The sequence below is a fragment of the Hemiscyllium ocellatum genome, chromosome 24 (assembly GCF_020745735.1).
Source record: "Hemiscyllium ocellatum isolate sHemOce1 chromosome 24, sHemOce1.pat.X.cur, whole genome shotgun sequence".
NCBI lineage: Eukaryota > Metazoa > Chordata > Chondrichthyes > Orectolobiformes > Hemiscylliidae > Hemiscyllium > Hemiscyllium ocellatum.
The window spans coordinates 51,057,138-51,073,106 of record NC_083424.1 but is presented as its reverse complement, the minus strand read 5'-3'; the positions used below and the strand labels follow the sequence as shown (position 1 = coordinate 51,073,106).

Sequence of the window (15,969 nt, the reverse complement as noted above, 5' to 3'; positions counted from 1 at the left end):
TTCCTAACTATCTGTCATCAACAAATTTAGAACCATGTTTTCAGTTTTTCCATCTAAGATTTATATAAATTGTAAAAGGTTGTAGGGCCTAAGGACATCCTTCTGTGCTGTATCCATTCTTATGATTCTAGATTCCTGTCTCTAACTCCAACCCAGAAACTTCTGCAGATAATAAAAGCTTGGCACAGTTGGGCATTCCCATTCCTATCAGTACAGACAGACGGTAGTTTGGAAGTTCACACAACCAAAAAAAAGTCTCTCTTTCATTCACCCATTTCTCTTATTCTCTGCAGCTTATAACGCCACCAGTTAACACCCGGGTGCTAGCTTTCTTGTCTTCGGTGGCAGGCGATGCGTTGACTCGCCACCTCAATGTGATCCTGCCTGCGGTGATGACTGCACTGAAGAACAAGATGGGAACCAGCGAAGAGGAAGAGGTGAGAGAGAGTAGGAAGATAACACAAATGGTGCAATCTTCTGCCACTGTCAATGAATAGCAAATGCATGGCTTGTTTCCATAGCGCCACAGTTCTGCAAGTTCTGGGACTTACTTTATGTAGACATTCAGTTGCATAGCAAAATTATTTTAAAGGTTCTTGTGCGGACATCTTTATCCCACCCAAAGGTTTCAAAAGAAGCCCCATTTAATAACAAACAGGTTTAACCCATTTTATCAAACAGCTTTAATAGCACAGCAGTCACTATTGGAATTTGTTCATAATGTATTCCCATGATAGGCTGATACATTTCCTATCCTTTTCCTTTGGTGCCTGTGATGGCTCTCAACATTTTGTCATCCCACCTAATGAGATATTTTCCTTTCCTGTAGGAGCTGGCTAATTGTCACTCAGTGATTCTGTCTGTGGGGGATGAGGTTGGTCAAAGGGTCATCCTAGAGGATTTGCTGGAGGCAACAAGGAACCCAGATGTTGGGATGCGCAAAGCTGCAGCAACAATCATCAACGCTTACTGTTCGAAGACCAAAGTTGACTATTTTGCCCATGTCAGGAACCTGATGTCTGGATTGATCAGATTGCTCAATGACACAGATGAGACTGTCCTGAATGAGAGTTGGGATGCTTTGAATGCAATAACCAAGGTACTAACTGTCTGTCTATGTGGATGATAGCTGCTAAACCCTGAGGTATTTATATTGTATTGAAGTTTTATAATCGACATCAATGACCAGAGAATTAATCATTCACCTTCGGCACACTGTTGGGTCCATTCAGTATTCCAGTGGAGTATTCACCATGAAGAAAAACCTAATTTAGAAATCATAAGCTCTACTGAAATTGTATCTTTGGCATTTTAATGTGGATTTTAAGAAAAACTCTACTGGCTAGTACTTTTAAATTTATGTAACTTTTTTATTCCCCCACCCCCCCCCCATCAGAAATTGGATGCTGGAAGCCAGTTATCACTTGTGGACGATCTGCACAGAGATATCCGTGCAGCAGCTGCTGAGACCAAAGGGGAACATCTGCTGGGATTCTGCATTCCTAAGAAGGTTTGAGAATTTATGTCTGGGGTCACGTTAATGCATTCCATTATTGCAAATGAGATAGAAACTTTACAGAGAGTCTCTCTCAATATTATGACATCCAGAAATATTTTACAGCCAACAAAGAGTCATCCCTGTCACAAACATTGGAAAGGCAACAGCCGGTTTGCATATGCCACACTGCCACAAACACTGGTCGTGAGCAAACTGATCCATTTCGTGAAGTAGATTGAGGGTTAAACAACAAAGCTCACTGCTATTCTTCAAAATAGGACTTCAGAATTTTTTGCATTTATCTAAGAGAACAACCAACGCATCCAAATAACATCTCATTTGTAAAACAATACTTTATCAGTATAATACTCTGTTTCACAGTCTTGATTTCATACTTATGGCCATGCAGTGGGTCTTGAACCTATGATACAGTGCAACCATGAGCCACAGTGATGAATGGGAAATGGGCTGTATTCAGTTAACTCCTGATATACTGTGGGTAATTCTCCTAGAATAATGAATGCAAATGAAATGTTTGCTTATCACTTTATATTTGGTGTGCACTGGAGAAGTGCACAATAACAGGACCTACTGAAAGCTGCACAGAAATAATTTTTTAACATGTAAAGAAGTGGAGAAATTTGGGGAATTGTGAGTTACTGCATCAATATTTTGGAATGGAAGCTGGCAGGGGGAGACAGATCAATCAAGGATAACTGCGGCCTGGGAATTGATAATTGATAACAAAAATGAAGCTGCTTACATAACTTCAAGGAATAGGGCATTGAGAGGGGAAAAGACTGGAGATGGGGTTCATGGGCAAAATGTTCAAGAATTAGACTACTGTGATTTTCCTCCTGATTAGTTAAATCTCAGTATTCAATCCTGTCATGTTTTAGCACTCATTCTCACGGAACCATGCAGGGTACCATGTTTAAATCCTAAGAGAGGCATTTGGTCATGTAAAATATGGTAATGTAATCAAAATAAGTTGAGTGCATGACCAGGGTACTGATGTAGCAGATAAATGTTTGCTGTCTCGAATCAACGTAATATTTTGTTGCAGGGTGTTACTTCGATCCTGCCTGTTCTGAGAGAGGGTGTATTGACAGGAAACCCTGAGCAAAAAGAGGAGGCTGCCAAGGCCCTAGGCCTTGTTATCAAGCTAACATCCGCAGAGGCGCTGCGACCATCTGTAGTTAACATCACCGGACCTCTAATCCGTATCCTAGGTGACCGGTTCAGCTGGAATGTGAAAGTGGCTCTCTTAGAAACCCTCAGTTTGCTGCTAAGCAAGGTAAAAACGAGTCTCAAATGTGGAGTATGCGCGATACGCCTCCCCATTTTAGTCACCACCTCATCCCATATGTTGAGAGAGAATGTGCTGTTGTTGTTTTGGTATAAGAAACGAAGAAGCTGTTACAGAAAGCAAGTAACATTACTTTTGAATATTTCTGAAGACGATGAGAAATTCCATATTTGGACCAGGAAGATAAACTGTAGCTAATACATGAAAGAGGATATTAATGATGTATGAGATGCATATGAGCAGAAATAGACCATTCAATCCTACAAGTCTCTTCTGCCATTCAGTAAGGTCCAGATTGTTGGAATTGCACGTTCCCTTTCCCTCCGATAACCTCTAACCTTTACTCCCTTGCCTGACATAAATCTACCTACATCAGCCTTAAAATAATATTTAATGATCCCACATACCTTTTGAGGCAGAGTGTTCCAAAGTTGCTCCACCCTCTTTGAGAAGAATAAATCTCTAATCTTATATATTGGAGTCATGTACCCCTCACTCGTCTAAACTCCAGCAGAAACAAGTCCAGCCCTTTGAATCCATTCTCATAAATTCCATTTTAAGAATTAATCTAATGAGCCACCTCCAGTGCTTTCACACTCTTCCTTAAGGAAACCAAAATTGAACACAGTATTTGAAATGTGGTTTCAACAATGCCCTATAAAACTGAAGCACAATGTTCTTTCACGTTCAGTCCTCCTTTTAATGAAGGATAACATCTGTTAGCCTTTTTGATGACGTGCTGTACATGCATGACACTAACTATTTGTGACTCGTTCACTGGAACATTGAAATCCCTCTGCTCCCTGGAATTCCTCAGTCATTCTCCATTGAAATAATACTCTGCTTTTAGAGTACAACGGGATCTTGATCAAATGGAGTTTAATTTGGAAATTTAATGTGAGGTGCTGCATTTTGGAAAGGCAAATCAGGGCAGGACTTATACACTTAATGGTAAGTTCCTTGGGTGTATTGTTGACCAAAGAGACCTTGGAGTGCAGGTTCATAGCTCCTTGAAAGTACAGGTTCGGGTGGATAGGATAGTGATGGAGGAAATTAGTATTCTTTCCTTTATTGGTCAGTGCATTGAATATAGGGGTTGGGAAGTCATGTTGCGGCCATACCGGACATTGGTTAGGCTACTTTTGGAATATTGTGTGTAATCCTAGTCTCCTACCCATAGGAAGGATGCTGTGAAACTTGAAAGCGTTCAGAAAAGATTTGTAAGGATGTTGCCAGGATTTGAGTTATAGGGAGAGGCTGAATAGTCGGAGGCTGAGGGATGATCTTATAGAGGCTTATAAGATCATGAGAGGAATGGATAGGATAAATAGACAAAGTCTTTTCCCTGGGGTGGGGGAGTTCATAACTAGAGGGCATAGGTTTAGGGTGAGAGGGGAAAGATATAAAAGGGACCTAAGGGTCAACGTTTTCACGTAAAGGGTGGTGCGTGTTTGGAATGAACTGCCAGAGAAAGTGGTAGGAGACTGGTACAATTGCAAAATTTAAAAGGTATCTGGATGGGTATATGAATTGAAAGGGTTTAGAGGGATGTGGACCAAGTGTTGGCAAATGGGACTAGATTAATTTAGGATATCTGGTTAGCATGGATGAGTTGGACCGAAGAGTCTGTTTCCGTGCTGTACATTTCTATGACTCTACATTTTTCCTACCAAAGTGACCAACATAGCACTTGTTTACTTCACACTCCATCTGCCAGATTTTTGGCCACTCAAACAAGTATCTCAATCTTCAAGCTCCTTATGTCTCCTTCACAACACACTTTCCTTCCGAGGTTGTTCTCATCTGTGAATTTAGCTGCCATGCTAAGTCATGCCTCATCTAAGTCATTGATGTTGTTGCGACACTCGGTAAACCCTCCTGCTTAATTTATACCAGCAACACAAAAAATTTATCCTGTGCAGTAATCTGTAAAATCCGAGTGACCAAGAACTATTTAAAGTAAAAATTAACCTCTTTATTTCCTAAAGTATAACAGAGAATAATTAACTAACCACTATTTACAATTTCTTCCTCTAACTTATCTTTTACCTTTCTTTCTATATACTAGTCCAATAAAACTCCCAACTGAGATTTACAAAACCACACTTCCCTTATCTCTAAACCAGGCTGCTTTCGTGCTTCTATTCAGATCTTTGTGTCTTCTTTTCTTCTTCTTAGGAATTTCTGCATGACCGGTTACTGATTGAAAAGGTACTTTTAAGATTGCTGTTTTTCAAGCAGTCTGTTTACATGCTGGGCTTGGCAGTTCTCCTCTCAACTATTCAATTTCCCCTGTCTTATACCTCCAAGCATTAGATTGTGCCATTGGCTTTTAAAATGCTCAATATACTAAATTCAAATTGGATTGGAGTTTGATATTTTTCGAGGTATAATTTAAACTGATTGGCTAAATTCAAATTTGTATTTTTGTCTCGTAGCAACTCAGCGAGTGCGGTTTGTTCTGAATCAAATGTTACTTTGTAAATTCTGCAGCCTTCGGTGTACTTGCCAAGTCTTTCACTCGCTTCATTACAATATAAATAGTAAAAAGTTGAGGCCCCAGACCAGGTTCTTGAGGGAACCCACTCCTCATATCCTGACAACTCAATGAAGACTGATGCATACTTATTCCCTATTTTCTGCAAGCTAGCCAATATTCTGTCCATTTTAACATGTTACTCCCATATTGTGATAATTTTTTGCAATAACCTTTGCTGAATGCTTCATTGAATGTTTTCTGCAAAACCAAAGTTGTACCTCTGTAGGCTTGATTTCCCTTTCACTGCATTGTGTATTCCTTCTAAAATCTCCAATAAACTGGTTAAACAAGACCTTCTTTCTCAAAACAAAACATGCTGACTCTTCTTGACTAATTTGAAACTCTTTAGGTTTGGAGCTATTATCCATTTAATGATCAATTCAAACACATCTCTCAATAGAGATTATGTTGACTATATTGTATCATATTCTTACAAAAATGTATTTGTATTAAATTCTAAAGCTTAAAAGATTGCTGCATTTGTTACCGTTGATTTGTGGACTCTACAACAGCAGAGGACAGTCTTTGACTTAGAACATAGAACATTACAGCGCAGTACAGGCCCTTGATGTTGCACTGACCTGTGAAACCAAACTAAAGCCCATCTAACCTGCACTATTCCATTGTCATCTATATGTTTCTCCAATTCTTTCAAACAAACTGAGTGTGCTCAAGTACATGGAATATATTCAATGCTTCCTTTTTAATGTCAAGTCAGCAAATGCCACACTACATTTTATCTCCTGCTGTTCTTAAATCATTCTAGCATTTGCCTTGAAGACCCAATTCTCCCCCCTCATTTTTTTAGGAATGGAGGAGCAATGACTTCATGTCATTCACGTTGTAATCATTCAGAATCATTACACACGCTTCCCACTCCACTTCCCTCACCTCGTTAATATAAACTTATTGTACGACCACAAATAATTGTATCAAATATATTATTAGATTTGACAGGACATTTTAAAAAGTTTACGTACATTCAGTTCTGCTATAATGCAGTAGTTCCATTCTGATGCAATCCCGTGTTATAAGAAAATCGCATAATAGCAGCACCATTAAAACTAATGGGGTTGGAATCACATTATAACCAATGCACGCTTTAAAAGTTAGTGCTTTAGAAATAGTGTCCACAATTTGTCAATCGTGTTATAGTGCATTCGCATTAATGAAATGTGTATTAAAGCAGAACGACCTGTATTGTTGGAAATTCTCTGGTGTTTGCATAGTAATTACACTAGCCATCCACCTTTTTTTAAGATATTGTATTTCTTTAATTAGCTCACTCTCACTAATGTACTAATTAATTTAATTGCCACCACCTTTTACTAGCTTCCCATCTTCTCAATGTCAAATATCTTTCAATATTTAGGTCTCATCTTTGGTCTCTGCAACCGTACCTCTATATTGCTATCAAGTCATACATATTTAATTTGACCTTTGATAACAGTTCTTCCATTTTGTTATGAATGCTCAACATGTTAAAATACCCTGACTTTAGCTCTGTCGTGGTAGTAGTTTTGCAATCCCTGGCCTTGTCTGGTGGTGCACACTTTAGTTTATACTCGCTGCCATACTCTAGCTATCATTCCCAAATTAGTACCCTGCTTTATTACCTTGTTGCTATTACATCTCTTCTCACATTATCCCTGCTGCCCAACAATTTAGTTTAAAGCCTCCTAGACCACCCTAGCTATATGACACACTTCATGGTATAATAAAGTCATATTTGAGAAAAAGCTAGTTTGTGAAAACAGAAGGAACGGGAAAGGTAAACATTCACTGTGGCAGTGACCCCCTAACAGTAATTACACCATAGGGTATGATACACAGGAAGAAATAAATGGGTTTGGAAGAAGGTACTGCAATAATCATGGGTAACTTTAATCCTCATGTAGATTGGGTTCTTAGCCTGCCTGGCACCCTCTCCTCATTCCTGATGAAGGGCTCTGGCCCGAAAAGTCGAATTTCCTGTTCCTTGGATGCTGCCTAACCTGCTGTGCTTTAACCAGCAACACATTTTCAGCTAAGTGAGATTGGCAAAGATAGTCTGGAAAATGAGGCCAATTATGTATTTGGAACAGATTCTTTAAGCTGCAACTCATAGAGACAAGAAACAAGGGAGTTAGGGAGCAAAACACTGTAGATGAGTTGGCCTAACCTCTGTTATAATGAAGGAGATTTTGGAGAATGCTGACAAAATTATATTGTGATCCAGCAGAGGTGACGTGCTTTAATGAAAGGGACATCATGTTTGATTTATTGGTTTTTGAAGAAATAACAAGCAAGCTGGATAATGGGGAACCTATTAATGTGCTATAGGTTTGATTTCCAAAAACACACTTCATAAAATGGCACAGATTTCTTTGTAGGACAAGAGTACATGGTGTAAGACGGGGCTTCCCAAAATGGGATTCCGGGTGCCAAAGGAGCCCTGGTACCCAGGGTGCACTGACTGAGTTATAACCGTTGCACCGCCTTTCTTAACAAACACCCCACTTTCACAGTGACTTTGCAGATCTTTTCCCATGCAAGCTTGCACATGGAGATCCAGTCAAATGTTACTTTTCAGCACTTGGTATGTAGTCCTGTAGGTTATGGTATTTAAAATACATGCCAAAGTATCTTTTGTTTTAAATGCAATGAGGAATTCTGTCTCCACCAGCATCAGGGAGTAATTTCCTGATCCTCCGCCATCCTCTGTTAAAACATCTTTAATAAAAAGAGTGGCCTCCAGATTTTGTGATATCTTCAGCTCCTCAATGATCTTATTCTCCACGGTGCATTCTTCTTTTCACATGTTGGCTAGTACTGAAGCACTGTAAAGTTTCTTTGAAGGGTATACAGGTCGTTCCCTGCGTATCGTTAACGTAAATTTGCTTGATGCGATTGACAAATTGGGAACACTGTTTCTAAAGTGTGGGTTGGCTGTAACGCGATTACATCGCCAACATTTCAAGCACTGTTTCTAAAGCACGATTTTTCTATAACACAGGGTTGCACAAGAACACAATCGTCGCGTTATAGAAGAGCTACCTGTACAACGTAGCCTAATAATCACCATAAGTACGTTAACTGGAGTACAACTTCCAGCTTTCGTTTAATTGTCGTGCTACTTTTTCTGTTTGCTGTGTGTAGGTGGGAATTGCCCTGAAGCCCTTCCTTCCACAATTGCAAACTACTTTCACAAAGGCGCTATCTGATACAAATCGTTCTGTCCGCCTGAAAGCAGCAGAGGCTCTTGGGAATCTGATCATTATTCACACCAAGGTGGACCCGCTATTTACTGAACTTCTGAATCTTGTGCGAAGCGCAGATGATTCTAGTGTGAGGTACGTATCACAAATCAGAGGGAGAGTGAGTCCCTTTGGAAACCTTATTTGTATTACTGCTCAAGGTGTAACTGATTTCTTGTGCAGCCTGAAATGTCCAATCAAATAGAAGTGAAGACATCTAGGACACTCCTTTATTGAACATCCGATACTACATATAAGATCAGTCCAAACATTTAGGATTGTACATGAGCACATGAGGTAAATTGAAAAGTTGAAGCAATTGTAAAATAACCCATGCCACTGGGGGTGGCATAGTGGCGCAGTGGTTAGCACTGCTGCCTCTCAGCGCCAGGGACTCTGGTTCAATTCCAGCCTCTGGTAACTATCTGTATGGAGTTTGCTCAATCTTCCTGTGTCTGCGTGGGTTTCCTCCAGGTGCTCCAGTTTCCTCCCACAATCTAAAGATGTGCAGGTCAGATGAATTGGCCATGCTAAATTGCCCATAGTGTTAGGTGCATTAGTCAGGGGGAAATATAGAGTAGGGGAATGGGTCTGGGTGGGTTACTCTTCAGGGGGTCGGTGTGGACTTGTTGGGCCATAGGGCCTATTTCCATATTGTAGGGAATCTAATCTAAATCCAACTTTTTAGTCATCTGAAACAGAGTGTATCGATACATTGAGACTGAGAGATGAGAAATGAATTGTGGATCTATATAGCTGTAAGTTGCTAAGTTCTTAAAGGACACTTGTTTGGTTAGGTGACAGTATTTATTTGCATGAGCAATGATGTACAAAAAAATGAGGAAGAGCACTTGGTTATCGTCCTGATTAATCTGTTACATTTGAGCCCTTGCATAAGAGTATTTTGTCTGCTGTCTTCTAGTGAAGACCATTGGAACAATTGGTATCCTCTTTATTCAGGGTTTATATAACTTCTGATTATCTGACCGTAAGTGTGAGCAGAGAAGGTTTTATTTTCAGAGTTCAGCTAGTCTGCATGATTACAAATATTATTTCTGTTTTCAGAGAGACCCTTCTTCAGGCACTGCGTTTTGTTATTCAGGGTGCTGGTGCCAAGGTAGATGGAACAATCCGAAAAAACACCACCACTCTGTTATTGGGAATGTTGGGACATGATGAGGTATGGAAACAGTACATTCACATATTTACATTCACTCTGTACTGTGCAATAAATAGACCAAGTGATCTACTCTTGCACGAAAGTGATACTTGTGTGGCCTCAAAGTCAGTTTCACAGAGTAGTGTGATCTGCTCAATATATCGCATTGCAAAGGACGAGAAATATGACAAATCATGTGTTCTGATGTTGCTGACTGAGTAACCAGAAATTGATTTTTTACTATCCTGTAGATTATATAATTCCTAATGACCTGTCTCTTCCTCTCAGGATGCAACACGCATGGCCTCAGCTGGTTGTTTAGGGGAGCTGTGTGCATACTTGCCAGATGATGAACTCAATATTATTCTAAAAAATCACCTTTTGGGTAAGTAATACGCAACATTACTGCAGTGGTGCAATCTGAGTATTGGTTAGACTACACTAGATAAGTGTACACCACCTGGTCTCTATAGAGTTTTTGGAGAAGGTGCCAAAAAGATTCTCAGATAAAACAAGAATTGAGTGATTATTCAATTGCTGGTGACTGGGGCTGTTTCTTCTTAGGTTAAGAAAATAAGTTACGGGCTAATGAAATGGTGGACTTCATAAGGGAAATGTGAAGAAAATATTTCTGGGCTTAAACAATATAGTCACAAATAAATCCAGTAGGAAATCTGGTAACTTATTTACCAATGACTGGTTAGTATATGAAACTTGCTACATTGCCCCAAAGAGTGTTTGAGGCAAATAGCACCCATGAATGTAAGGGGAAACTGGATGAGCACAAGAGGTGAAACCTGATTAGGTTATATGAAAGGGCCTGAGAGGAGAAAACTTTTATATGGTGCATAAATAAAACCACAGATCTTGTTATGTTGTAGATTTGGTGAAATATTTTATGCCAACTTGATCTAGTTTTGATTTTTGTTTTCCCCAATTCCCTTTCCCCCTCACTGAAATGAGAGATTAGAAAATGAGTAAGGAGCTCAGACTCGTGGCCTGGCCAAACTCCATCCCACAGCTCTCCCTTACAAGCAAAATTATTATTATTATTAATATTATCATATAACTGTGTAGGAGCTTAGAGTGTGGTGCTGGAAAAGCACAGCAGGTCAGGCAGCATCCCAGTAGCAGGAAAATCAACATTTGGAGCAAAAAACGTTCGTCAGGAATGAGGCTGGGAGGTTCGGGGATGTAGGAGCTTGCTGTATGCAAATTGACTTCTGCATTTTCTGCATTCCAACAGTGACTTTATTTCAAGCATACTTATTTGGCAGTAAATTGCTTTGAGATGTTATGCAGTTGCGAAAAATCTTTCCTCATGTCATCTTTGCTTGTAGAATATGCTCCAATTCTGTACTGGAGAGTAAGGACAAAGTTGTTACTTAAAGAAATTCAGTCAACTCTTCAAAGTTACCTCCTCTGCTTTCTGAAAGCGGAATTCTGCTAGTGCTCTTATCACTCACTTACAAAACAATTAAAATGAGTGTATTGCATATTTTCTTGATACAGTGTTCATTATCTCACATTTTCTATCAAAGGCTAGATTTGTAAAATATTTTACATTTAACATTTGAATCAAATTATATGTAGAATTATATTGAATATTGTGCTGAAATAAGGAAATCTGTGTTCTTCAAGATTACCAGAAGTGTTCATGAGAAAGTGATGACTTCATGTTTGAAAGTAAAGGTGCAGATGAAACAAAGGTTTTCTGCCTCATTATCTATACTTTTGGATCATGCTGCATGATCTTCTCATATCAACACTGAGAAGTTCAATTCTGTCACTATTTAAAGTTTTTTTGTGTTCCACCAGCCAAGACGAGGATCAGTGAAGAGTATATGTATATCATAGAGTAATAGACTCGTATAGCATGAAAACAGACCCTTTGTCTGCCTTGTCTATGCTGACCAGATCTCTTAATTTGATTTAGTGCCATTTGACAGCATTTGGCCCATATCTCTCTCAACCCACCCTATTCATCTACCCACGCAGATGCCTTTTAAATGTTGTATTTGTACCAGCCTCCACCACTTCCTCCAGCAGCTCGCTCCAAACGCTCATTACCCTGTGCATGAAAAAGTTGCCCCTCGGGTTCTTTGTAAATCTTTTCCCCTGTCACCTTAAACCAATGCCCTGTAGTTTTGGGCTCCCCTCCCCTGGGAAAAAGACCTTAACTGTTCACCTATCCATGCCCCTCATGACTTTATAAACCTCTATATAAGGTCACCCCTCAGCCTCTGATGTTCCAGGGAAAATAGCCCCAGCCGGTTTAGCCTCTTCTTATAGCTCAGACCCTCCAATCGCAGCAACATGCTTTTAAATCTTGTCTGCACCCTTTCAAGTTGAAGAACATCTTGCCTATAAGAGGGAGACCAAAATTGAGCACACTATTCCAAAAGTGGTCAAACCAATGTCCTGCACAGCTGCAACATGACATTCCTACTCAACGCACTGACCAATAAAGGCAAGCATGCCAAACGCCGACTTCATCACCCTATCTGTTATGCCGATGTTATCTTACTGTACTTATATCTGAATGTAGAATTGAAGCAAAAGAATATCCCATGCCAATTTTTGATAACTTTTAAACATGCTCATCAGGTAAGCCCTCCGCCTGCTTTTTCCAAGAGAGGAGAACATGCACTTTCTTAATACGAATATGCAGGTTTTGCTGACATCATCCTTGTAAATTTTCTCTACATCCTCTCTTCTGCCTCAATTCTAAGAGTACAACTTTCAGGTCTCTGAAATAAGTATGGTTTAACTAAGTACACAAAAAAAAATGGGGAGAGTTAGGGAGGGAATTTCAGAGCTTAGGATTTACGTATTAAAAAATATGAAGAATTGGAGCTCTGCATCCAGCCACTCAATTCTTGCATCCAATGGTTATTTTAAGGCTCTAACCACCATTTGAGATATCAATCGCACTCAGGGACTGACATGCTACAGAGTTCAATTGCAAGTCTCGTATGTAGGCAAAAAGAATCTTGGCTATCAAATCAAAGAAAAATCACATCAAATATTACTGGTCAATGATAAGCCTCCACCTCTACTCCCAACCCCCCATCCCATGAAACTGGATGAAGGGGAATTCAGAAATGTCATTCCACCTTCTGAGTTTGTGATGGAGAGGTGGTCACTATTGAAGCACCTGAAGATGTTTGCGCCAAGAACAATGCAGGACTGAGAAACTCCTGCACAGATGTCCTAGGGTGACGTTATTGACTTCCAGCAACAACAGTTATCTTCCTTTGTGCTTGATATAAATCCAACCAGTACAGAGATCTTTCCACTATTCCCACTGGCTCGTTTTCTCAAGGTCCCACTGATGTGAAGGGCAGTCACCATCACCTGCCATCTGGAATCAACTCTTCTGTCTGTGTATCTCCATGAATGGAAAACAGGTCATTTTTGGACAAGTGGTACAACCAGAGGCGTGCCAACCTAGTCGTTTTGTCACTAGATTAATAATAATCTTGAGACAAGTTCAAATCCGCCGCGACATTAACCGACTCAATCTGTCCACCCCTCTTACCCACTCCAACCCCTCACCCTCAGAACGTGCAGCCCTCCACTCCCTCCGCTCCAACCCCAACCTCACCATCAAACCGGCAGACAAGGGAGGCGCGGTAGTAGTTTGGCGCACCGACCTTTATACCGCTGAGGCCAAACGCCAGCTCGCAGACGCCTCCTCTTATTGCCCCCTTGACCATGACCCCACCTCCCACCACCAAACCATCATCTCCGAGACCATCCATAACCTCACCACCTCAGGGGATCTCCCATCCACCGCCTCCAACCTCATAGTCCCACAACCCCGCACCACCATTTCTACCTCCTGCCCAAAATCCACAAACCTGACTGCCCCGGCCGACCCATTGTCTCAGCCTGCTCCTGCCCCACCGAACTCATCTCCGCGTACCTTGACACAGTTCTGTCCCCCTTAGTCCAAGAACTCCCCACCTACGTTCGGGACACCACCCACGCCCTCCACCTCCTCCATGATTTTCGCTTCCCCGGTCCCCAACGCCTTATCTTCACGATGGACATCCAGTCCCTGTACACCTCCATCCCCCATCACGAAGGACTCAAAGCCCTCCGCTTCTTCCTTTCCCGCCGCACCAACCAGTACCCTTCCACTGACACCCTCCTTCGACTAACTGAACTGGTCCTTACCCTGAACAACTTCTCTTTCCAATCCTCCCACTTCCTCCAAACTAAAGGAGTTGCCATGGGCACCCGCATGGGCCCCAGCTATGCCTGTCTCTTCGTAGGATATGTGGAACAGTCCATCTTCCGCAACTACACTGGCACCACCCCCCACCTTTTCCTCCGCTACATCGATGACTGTATCGGCGCTGCCTCATGCTCCCACGAGGAGGTTGAACAGTTCATCAACTTTACCAACACCTTCCATCCCGACCTCAAATTCACCTGGACCGTCTCAGACTCCTCCCTCCCCTTCCTAGACCTTTCCATTTCTATCTCGGGCGACCCAATCAACACAGACATCTACTATAAACCGACTGATTCACACAGCTACCTGGACTACACCACCTCCCACCCTGCCCCCTGTAAAAACGCCATCCCATATTCCCAATTCCTTCGTCTCCGCCGCATCTGCTCCCAGGAGGACCAGTTCCAATACCATAAAGCCCAGATGGCCTCCTTCTTCAAAGACCGCAAATTCCCCCCAGACGTGATCGACGATGCCCTCCACCGCATCTCCTCCACTTCCCGCTCCTCCGCCCTTGAGCCCCGCCCCCCCCCCCCCCCCCCCCCAACCGCCACCAGGACAGAACCCCACTGGTTCTCACCAACCTCCGTATACAGCGTATCATCCGCCGTCATTTCCGCCACCTCCAAACGGACCCCACCACCAGGGATATATTTCCCTCCCCTCCCCTATCAGCGTTCCGCAAAGACCACTCCCTTTGTGACTCCCTCGTCAGGTCCACACCCCCCACCAACCCAACCTCCACTCCTGGCACCTTCCCCTGCAACCGCAGGAAATGCAAAACTTGTGCCCACACCTCCTCCCTTACCTCTCTCCAAGGTCCCAAGGGATCCTTCCATATCTGCCACAAATTCACCTGCACCTCCACACACATCATCTATTGCATCCGCTGCACCCGATGTGGCCTCCTCTATATTGGGGAGACGGGCCGCCTACTTGCGGAATGCTTCAGGGAACACCTCTGGGACGCCCGGACCAACCACCCCGTGGCTCAACACTTTAACTCTCCCTCCCATTCCTCCAAGGACGTGCAGGTCCTTGGACTCCTCCATCGCCAGAACATAACAACACGACGGTTGGAGGAAGGGCGCCTCATCTTCTGCCTGGAAACCCTCCAACCACAAGGGATGAACTCAGATTTCTCCAGTTTCCTCATTTCCCCTCCCCCCACCTTGTCTCAGTCGATTCCCTCGAACTCAGCACCACCCTCCTAACCTGCAATTTTCTTCCTGACCTCTCCGCCCCCACCCCACTCCGGCCTATCACCCTCACCTTGACCTCCTTCCACCTATTACATCTCCATCGCCCCTCCCCCAAGTCCCTCCTCCCTACCTTTTATCTTAGCCTGCTGGACACACTTTCCTCATTCCTGATGAAGGGCTTTTGCCCGAAACGTCGACTCTCCTGCTCCTTGGATGCTGCCTGACCTCCTGCGCTTTAACCAGTAACACATTTTCAGCTCTGATCTCCAGCATCTGCGGACCTCACTTTTTACACAAGTTCAAATCCCATCAAACTCAACTGGTGAAATTTATATTAATTAATAGAATCTGCTATTAAAAATTACATTCAGCAACAGTGAACATAAAACTATCTCTAGTCCTAAAAACCCACCTGGCTTACTACTTTACACAATCTACATAAATTACTTGGTTTGGCTATCTCTCAATTCCACACCGACGACAAGTCACTCAGCTTGAGAACGATGAGGGATGAGCAAAATGGATTTAAAGAGTAAATTTGAAAAAACAAGTTAAGTTCTCCCCTGGCTGGATTGAAAAAGCTGTAAACATTGATGTAGTAATTCTTTGGAAAGATCCTAAAGGCAACTAATTGAATACTCCAATTTAAAGTCAAATTTAACATTGCATTTGTAAATATTGTGTATTCCAGATGCTATTTTTGTGTCTGACGGTCAACCAAAGATGTTTCTGCTAGACACAGGGTAACTGTTCTGAGAGCCACATTATTGAAATTACAATTTT

General features: G+C 42.0%; 1 protein-coding gene across 1 annotated transcript in view; it reads left to right on the top strand.

Annotated features, from left to right (window-relative positions):
* Nucleotides 1-15,969, top strand: part of gcn1 (GCN1 activator of EIF2AK4) — a 133,354-nt gene that overhangs the window by 107,925 nt on the left and 9,460 nt on the right. Inside the window, exons 48-54 of the mRNA XM_060843785.1 lie at nucleotides 294-437; nucleotides 830-1,099; nucleotides 1,397-1,510; nucleotides 2,565-2,795; nucleotides 8,485-8,678; nucleotides 9,648-9,762; nucleotides 10,030-10,126. Coding sequence (XP_060699768.1) covers nucleotides 294-437; nucleotides 830-1,099; nucleotides 1,397-1,510; nucleotides 2,565-2,795; nucleotides 8,485-8,678; nucleotides 9,648-9,762; nucleotides 10,030-10,126 — 1,165 coding nt within the window. The remainder of the gene's footprint in view (nucleotides 1-293; nucleotides 438-829; nucleotides 1,100-1,396; nucleotides 1,511-2,564; nucleotides 2,796-8,484; nucleotides 8,679-9,647; nucleotides 9,763-10,029; nucleotides 10,127-15,969) is intronic.